General features: G+C 35.7%; 1 protein-coding gene across 5 annotated transcripts in view; it reads right to left on the bottom strand.

Annotated features, from left to right (window-relative positions):
• Positions 1-6,503: 6,503 nt before the first annotated feature.
• The window catches only part of ZFAND4 (zinc finger AN1-type containing 4), a 127,797-nt gene continuing 125,764 nt past the window's right edge, over positions 6,504-8,536 (bottom strand). For 4 of the 5 annotated variants that reach the window (XM_014788991.2, XM_087431847.1, XM_087431849.1 and 1 more), the window contains one exon: positions 6,504-7,445. In XM_014788991.2, coding sequence (XP_014644477.2) covers positions 7,310-7,445 — 136 coding nt within the window. In that variant the 3' untranslated portion in view covers positions 6,504-7,309. The remainder of the gene's footprint in view (positions 7,446-8,536) is intronic. The other variant, XR_015552431.1, reaches the window with a different exon arrangement.

Below are 8,536 nucleotides of genomic sequence, written 5' to 3'. Positions count from 1 at the left end.
ACCTGTATTCCAAACAACTAATTACAATTCCTTGCACATGGGAGGCATTCAATAAATATTTGAATGAATGATTTTGCAAAAGAGGATTACCTGATAAAGCACTATCACCAAGTACAGAGAAATTAAGCAATACTTCTACTTTTATCCTTGGCCCCTACCCACGCTAATCAGTCACATCTTTACTTCATAGCCATGTACAAAATCATCAAATATTTGAAGAAAATCAGCAGCACAAAAGAAAGAGGTTAAGAGTGAAAATCCAAGAAAATGACTTGAAAAAAATTCAATTAAAAACAAAAATTTCAGTTTCCAGAAATAAAGCTGACTAGGTTGTTTGAGCCACTCCTCAAGCTGAAACTGCTGGATAAGAATTTTAAAATATGTATTCTTAAAGAATCAAAGAACTGGCAAGATGCTCAGGAATCACTGGGCTAAAATCTAAGTGAAAGCACACATCCAAAGAGATAAGCAGAGCCCTGAAATCCTGTCTGTACTAAGTGCATGTGCCAAAGTGATGGCTTGCCAGGGCCAGGGAGGCAGAAGTCCAAGCTCAGTGTCATCCAAGGGAGACCCACTCCTCCCCAAAGCTGGGATCTTACTCCACCCTCTCCCCACCCCCTAAAGCTTCAAAGAAAAGTACCTTGGAGCTGGCAGGGAGGAAGCTGAGGAGGGCATGAACATGAGAGAAGTTGTCAACTAAAGCCAGTCACTGGAATGACTCAAGTAGAGATAGTAAGCACTGGTAAAGACATGAAACAGAGGAGGACTCGCAAACTGTTATGGGTAGAGATAAGTTGGTAAAAATCACTTTGGAAAATTTGTTAGTATTATCTAGTAGGTTGAACAAACACAATGATCATCCTATGATACAGCAATTCTACTCTTAGGTATAGACTCAAAAGAAATGTGTATACATGTGCTCCAAGAGACATGTACACAAATGTTCATAGCAGCATTATATATAATACCCAAAGCTAGAAACAACCCAAATGTCCACCAACAGTGGATGGACGAATAAACTGTAGCACAGTCATACAAAAGAATACCACAATAAAAATTAAATACAACTATATAAAACACCAATAAATCTCACAATTAACACTGAATGAAAAAAGCCAGATAAAGACTAATACATACCATACAATTCCACTAGGTAAAGGATTTTGTTTTTGTAAGGCAGAACTGTAGGGATACATGTTTAGGTGCTAAAACCATAAAGAAATGCAAGAAAATGACTATCATAGTGTCTTGACATGAGTACAGCCATGTTTGGCCGCTCCATTGACCTACAGCCACCAGCACAAAAAGAAATATAAAAGCTGCTTTCTGCGTGGTGGGAACTGGCCCTTCTCTCACGGAGGGAGTTGCAGGTTGTAACATTTCAAGGCTCTTGGAGCGTCGTAGCACGGGATGGACTGGCCATCTATGCCGGGCTGGGACGATAACCAAAGAGAACAATGCACGTACACAGCTACTGGGCTGGGACGTTAGCCAGGGGGCTCAGTGCACGTACGCCACTGATAACCATTTTGTGCATGGGAACACTAAATGCTTGCTCTGCAAACTCTGTAATTGCTTACTCTGAAAATTACTGATGGTATAAAAACTGCTGGAAACTGAGACCCGGTGAGAGTTCCACCTGTGGAAGGGACACCTTGCCCAGGACGTGTGATCCTTGCCCAGCCGCGTCGATTGACAGGGCTCTCCCGGCAGTGGGGCGTGGATGTTGTGAGTAACTGATTTGATGTGAAGTAATTGATTTGATATGTAGTAAGTGATTTGATGTGTTCTCTTTTCGGTCAACCTGGTGTTTCTCTTTCTGGTTGATTTGTGTCATTTCTCTTCAGCCGATGTGGGTGTTTTCCCTTTCCAGTCGGGCTGATGTTTTTTCCCTCTTAATATTTGACCTATTCAGATCTGTTTGCAGACTATCGCCTTTACTATCCTCTATATAATAAAATATACCTTCGGTCCATTTGTTTGGAATGGAAAGTGTCTTTTACGTCTCCAATCGAATCCCCGAACCTCTCATAACACATAGAAAGGCAGGATGGTGTTACCTTTATAGAGGAGGGGGTTGGGATTGGGAAAGGGTAGGAGGTAAGAATGGGTTCTAGGGTGCTGGCAATGTTTCATATTTCTTACCCTGGGCAATGGTTACACAGAGATTTGCTTTGTGATAAGTCACTGAGCTGCACATATTTTGTGTACATTCACTTCTCTGTGTTTTAAATTTTTTAAATGGTTAAAAGTGAAAAAAAATCACAAATAGAAGATCTGTCTAGGGGACCAAACATCTAACAGAATTTCCATAGGAAGAGAACAGAGGCAATGGAGAGGAGAGATCAATTTTTTTTTAATGGAAAAAAATCCCTGAGCTGTAGAAAACGTTGAGACTTCAGAATAAACAGACACACCAAAGGTCAAGAAAAATGGATGAAAAATGAATGAAATTTCAGAAGCCCAAAAACTATGAGAAAAAGTTTTAAAGTCTCTAGAAAACAAAGAAAACAACAAACCACATTACTGACAAAGATATAAGTATTGGATTGGCATTAGGATTCTATCAGCAACACTGTATATATAGAAGTCAGTCTTCAAACTTTTGAGGGAAAAGAATTATAGACCCAGCCAAACCACCAATTAAATGTGAGGGCATATGAAGAACAATTTTATACATGCCAGCAAGGACTCAGAATTTCTGTCTCCTAGGCTCTCTATGAAATTTTGCTCGAGGATCCTGAACCAGAGAGAAAAAAGAAATATTGTTGTGGAAGTTGGTGAAATTTGAGTGGGGTCTGTAGACCGGATGGTAATACTGTATCAATCGATACTGATTTCCTTTTTTGGAGCATTGGATGGAAGTTGCATAGGAGAGTGTCCTTGTTCAGGGGAAATACACTGGAGTATTTTATGGATAGATTGGCAAAATGTCTGCATCCTACTTAGAAAAAGACTAATGATAATGGTTCTATACTCCCATAGAGAGTATAAATATGATAAAATATTAATAGGTAAGGAATCTGAGTTAAAGGACTTAGAGTTTTTACTGTGCTTATAACTTTTTGTAAATTTGAAGTATTTCAAAATAAATTGTAAGATAATTAAAACAGACTAAATTAGAACAGAAGGCAAGTGATTACATGAAGAATATCTTCAAGGAGAATAATTCCCAATAAACAAACTATATGATTAAGAACCCGCACATTCTTAATCTAATGATAAGATGCAAGTACATTTTATTTATGACATTAAAAAAAAAGCAACTGAAACAGAGAAAAACAGGAGCTGTACAAAAAAGGGATAAAACATTAAATATGGCATAATTTTGAAGAAATGAAAGAAAGGAAAATTCATTTTATCTATATATTCAATGACATTGGATTATGGAAAAGAAAATATACCATCACACTATTTGGATCTTCAATCAATAATATTTCTATAAATGTTAATATTTTAACTTATTTGTTGCTTTCAACTTTTAAATCAACCTAAAAACAAGGCAGAAAAGACTATGACAACACTTAAAGTTGATAGATCACTAAAGAGACTTAGCACATTCTTAAAGTTTTTTCATTCATTCAACAAATATTTATTGAGGGCTTACATGCAATGTTTGGGAACAAGGATGGATAACAGACGGACAGGACAGCAACTCCTGCTCTCATGGACTTGCCATCATGTGCAATTCACACAAGGATCACACAAATGTCAAAATAATACTGTGGTAGATTTCATGAAGGAAAAGAATATGGTATGAAGAGGAAGGGTACTGACTTAGGGATACATCAGAAAGTAATGATGGAGTTAGTATCTGAAAAAAGAGTGGGTGTTAACAAGGGGAACTAGCTGGGAAAACTAAAAGTCAGGATGGGCAAATCCCAGAAGGCCTGTGGAAACAGGGCAATATGAGGCTAGAAAAGTAGGGGTGGCCAGACCACAGAGGCCTCATGAGGAAGAAGGGTTAAGGATTTGGGTATTTATTCTAAGAACACAAGAAGTCACTGATATATTTCAAGCATTGATGTGCTGTATTTTTTGGTTCTGCAAGCTCACTACAGTTAAAGTGTAGAAAACGGGTTATGAAGGGCATAAAACTAATTCAAGGAGCCCAGTTAGGAAGCTATTGCAATAGCTCAGGTGAAAGCTATGGTAACATAGACTAGGGTAACTGCAGAGGAGTGGGTGAATTTGAAATAACTACTATAACTAACTGATTGTTATAGACTAAATGTATGTGTCTTCTCCAAATTCACATGCTGAATTTGTGACTCCCCGTGTGACTATATCTGGAGTAAGGAAGTAATTAAAATTAAGTGTAAGAGTGTGGCCCTGATCTCAGAGGATTAGTGTCCCTATAAGAAGAGACACCAGAAAGCTCCACATGTGCACACACTGAGGAAAGGCCACGTGAAGACACAATGAGAAGGCAGCTCTCTGAAAACCAGGAAGAGAGATCTCACCAGAAACTCACTCTGCTGGACCTTAATCTGGGACTTCTAGTCTTCAGAACTGTGAGAAAATTAATTTCTGTTGTTTAAGCCTCCCAGTCTGTGGTTTTTGTTATGGCAGCATGAGCAGACTAATACACTAATATAAATGGGGAGTAGACTATTGAGGTAATGTGTTATCACACTAAATTCCTCACCTGTAATAATGGGGTGTCAAAAAATAATGTCTAAATATATTGGCTAGTGTTATGATGATAACCACCAGAGAAACTAAAATAGAAATTATTAAAAGAGATTGGGGGGAGGTCTATGGTAAAATTTTTACTTTCATTTTTTATCCTTATATAGTTTTTCTAAAACCATATAATTTATTTTCCTCAACCATTTTCAAAGAAATGAGTTTAACATAATTTTCAAAGAAAAATGAGATCATATTTTTATTTCCTAAATTTCATTCACATCTCCTTTTATGATTTTTGTTACATGTACTCTTGTTTATCAATTTTCAATCAAATTTTTTTTAAGCTACATCAATTTATTTTCAACTAAGCTACTTAGAGTTATATTTTTTCTGATCCACATTAAAAACATATAATTATTAAAAAATGTTCATCCATGTACCACTTAAAATCATCTCATGTTCCAGCAGTGGTAGAGGAGTCATACTTTGGAAGACACTGCTGGACACAAGACTGGATTATCTATCATGATGGTTTAAGACCCTATTAAACATATACCAGGAAATTAATCCCTGTCTTCTTTTTCATAATTAAATCCCTCCACAAGTTACAACACTGACAAAATTTTAAAAATCTGAGTATTTGAAATTCCCATGTTAGAATGATTAAAATGCATGAAACTTAACTTGAAAATATTTCACATAGCTAAAAGTTAAAAATTTTAAGACTTTTAGTGTTGCTAAAACCAAATGCTTCCTGTTTAAAGAAATCCAAAAACTGAATTTTATCACATAAAATTAGTTTAGTTATATAAAACAATATAAATGCCTTTGTTTTTTATCATGGTTAAGCCGTCCAATACAATTAATTTATTTAACTAATGTTTAACCAGTGCCTATATGCAAGGCACTTTGCTAATTACTGGGAATGCAAAGACAGATCTAAGGTCTCTAAAATTACGACTGCTTCTCTATAAGAATTTAAAGCATAAAGAAACGCCTCCCAATAATAGTATAATTTCTTGAATTAAACTGGTTTCTTTCTCAGTGACTTGGAAATTAGTAAAAAGACTCAACTTTGACCAAAATCTTTGGTAAACTTAAAACAAGACTTATTTCTACATGGTCTTGATTTAAAAAGCATAGTGTACTAAGTATATATCAAGCATGCCCTAAGCATTCATATTTATTTAGAGAATAAATGTTTTGGTCCATTTTTCAGCAGGCGATCTAGTTCTCAAAAATGTCTAAAGTACATGTTGTCTTGAAAAGGGAGGAAAAACCAAACTGCTCAACACAGATGGAAATATTTTCATTAGCCTATATAGCCCCCCTTAAAAAGTATGCCTTCAACCCCTAATGGCGTTACTCCTCCACTAATTTCTCGCTGTTCCTTCCTGTAAATGTATTTCCCTCCTGCTCTGAAGGAGCATATTCAGATGTCTTCAGAAGATAAAGGCATCTCTCACCATTCCATATTCAGTCTCTTATAGGAAGTAGAGGAAGGGTAACAGAACTCTTTAGTTCATTCAACCTTGTGTGGAGAAAGAGGCCCTGTGGAGCACCTCAATTAGCCTTCTGGTACCCCTGCACATCTCACTAGAATTGCAGAGTCTCCTTGGGTTGCCTGCCAGCTGTTTACCAGGGTTTAGCATCAGCCTCAACTAAGCTTCCATAAGGTGAGTGGCCTCCCAAAAGCTTGAATGATATATATATTGGTTACCTCTGGGAGGCAGGGCCCTTATACCCTAAAAGAATACCTTTATACTGATAGTCATTTTTTCCAAGTTGAATTAAATTAATTAAATGGTTTTACTTAAAAAGTATTTTTAAAAGAAAAACTATTGTAAATAACCAAATAATCAAACTCATAATGAAATTAATTTATTTATTTGAATTTCTCCTGGTAATAGCACTCAACATATAAGAAAGACAAACCAAGCTGTGAGATTTTGTTTTAAATGTAGCCATTTCTCAAAAAGTAAAAAGTTGTGTTCTGTATTTAATGGTAACAAGTGGGACATCTTCTATTTTAAAACTACCATTCAAAAAGTAGTATTAAAAAATATATATACTATGATTAACATGATGTGTTTTATAGAATGGATGTATATCTGAATGTCAATCTGAATATGGAATATATATGTGTGTTAAAACCACACTGGGAAACCAAATGTTCTTTTTTATAAAAAGTAGCTTGCCATAAAAAGGAACTTGCTAGTAAACTTAATGAACTTTCAAACATGGGATTTTTTAAAAAAAAATCCCCCCCATCCCCACACAAAAAAAGTGGTAGATTTGAGTAGAGCCATCACCACATGACTACTCATTTCTGTACAATGTGGAAGCTGGTTAATAGTCAATGTTAACTTCCTAAAGTGCACCTTTTGAAGACCTGTATAGTAAAATTGCAGTATAAAATATTTAACACAAGACATGCGATAACAAAGCTAAATCATTATAGTTTATAGTTTTTAAAACTCCTTTTAAAAATTCTGATCCACCGAAGAATAAAGATGTCAAATACAGTAGCATTCTCATTCTCCAACAGTATGCACTGAATGCTTTTGTTATTTGGCAAATCTTTTGGAGTCGAACAAAAATAATGCAGTCTAAACAATATTTCTTCTGTCACTGTAATACGATTCCTCCAGCAGAACAGTTAGGCACAAAGCAAGAGTTAGATTTTTGGAAGTTTTGGTGCGTTAACCACAGGATTTGCCTCCTGTAAATATCTCCTCCCTGCACTCTTGTAATCATAGGTGCAGCTGTGAGTTTCCGCATAGCGATGAGATGCACAGAAGTTGTTTCCACATCTAAAGCACAAAAAAAGTTTATGTGAGTAGTCACATTTCTGTTAGAGGCTCATCTCTGGGAGATCAGAGCTTGACTTCAGGTAGCCCAACAGGAGCCCTGGGATTCTCTTCAGCAATTTCAGCACTGACATTTCCCTTCCACTCATAAACAAGCACAAGCACCCCCACAAAGCACACGTTAATTGTCCATAAATAGGCGAGTTTATAAGAAAGAATCCACCATGGATTGAAACAGGGTATAGACCTTTATGAAGCAGTAAAACGGCAAAAGCTGATAAATATGTCTATCATTTCTGTTATATCTAGTAAACCCGGGAGAACTCTGAATTTCTGAGAAATTCAGTCTTACAAGAAAATTATGTAAACCTAAATATGCCATGAAAGGATTTTAAAAATATTTCTAGCAACAAGATAAGCTGTTTCCATTTGAATAGAATATACTCTAAAAAGCAGTGGTTATTTTTAATGCCTGGCTTCAACCTAAGAGCAGACACCATCCTTGGAGTATATTAATCAATGCTAATAAAAGAAATAATTATGGGTAGAAAAAATTCATTATTTTTTGTAAATATATTATTCATCTGTTTTGAAATAAAAGTGTACCATAAAATTGTTAAAATTTATAGTACATTAACTTTAAATTTAGTCTTTTTTTTGTTCAATTTAAAATAGAATCTTGGAGGAGGCATTTTTCCAAGCTATATTCACACAAAAGTATATCTATCATAAGACAAAGAAAGTACAGTTGTCCTTTGGTATCTGCAGGGGATTGGTTCCAGGACCCCCGAGGATACCAAAACCCAAGGAGTCCATTATATAAAATGGCATAGTATTTGCATATAACCTATGCACATCCTCTTGTATACTTTAAATCTAGATTACTTATAACACCTAATACAATGTAAATGCTATGTAAATAGTTGTTATACTGTATTTGCTTAGGGAATAATGACAAGAAAAAAGTCTGTATGTGTTCAGTACAGATGAAACCATTGTAGCCCTTTTGATCCGAGGTTGGTTGAATCCACGGATGCAGAACCTGCAGATACAAAGGGCTGACTGTACACTCTCTCATTAGTTTAAATCTCCTA

This window comes from Ceratotherium simum, chromosome 6 (genome assembly GCF_057802395.1).
Source record: "Ceratotherium simum simum isolate JZ-2026a chromosome 6, ASM5780239v1, whole genome shotgun sequence".
Lineage (NCBI taxonomy): Eukaryota > Metazoa > Chordata > Mammalia > Perissodactyla > Rhinocerotidae > Ceratotherium > Ceratotherium simum.
The sequence above is the reverse complement of the archived record's forward strand: the minus strand, read 5'-3'. Positions and strand labels throughout refer to the sequence as shown.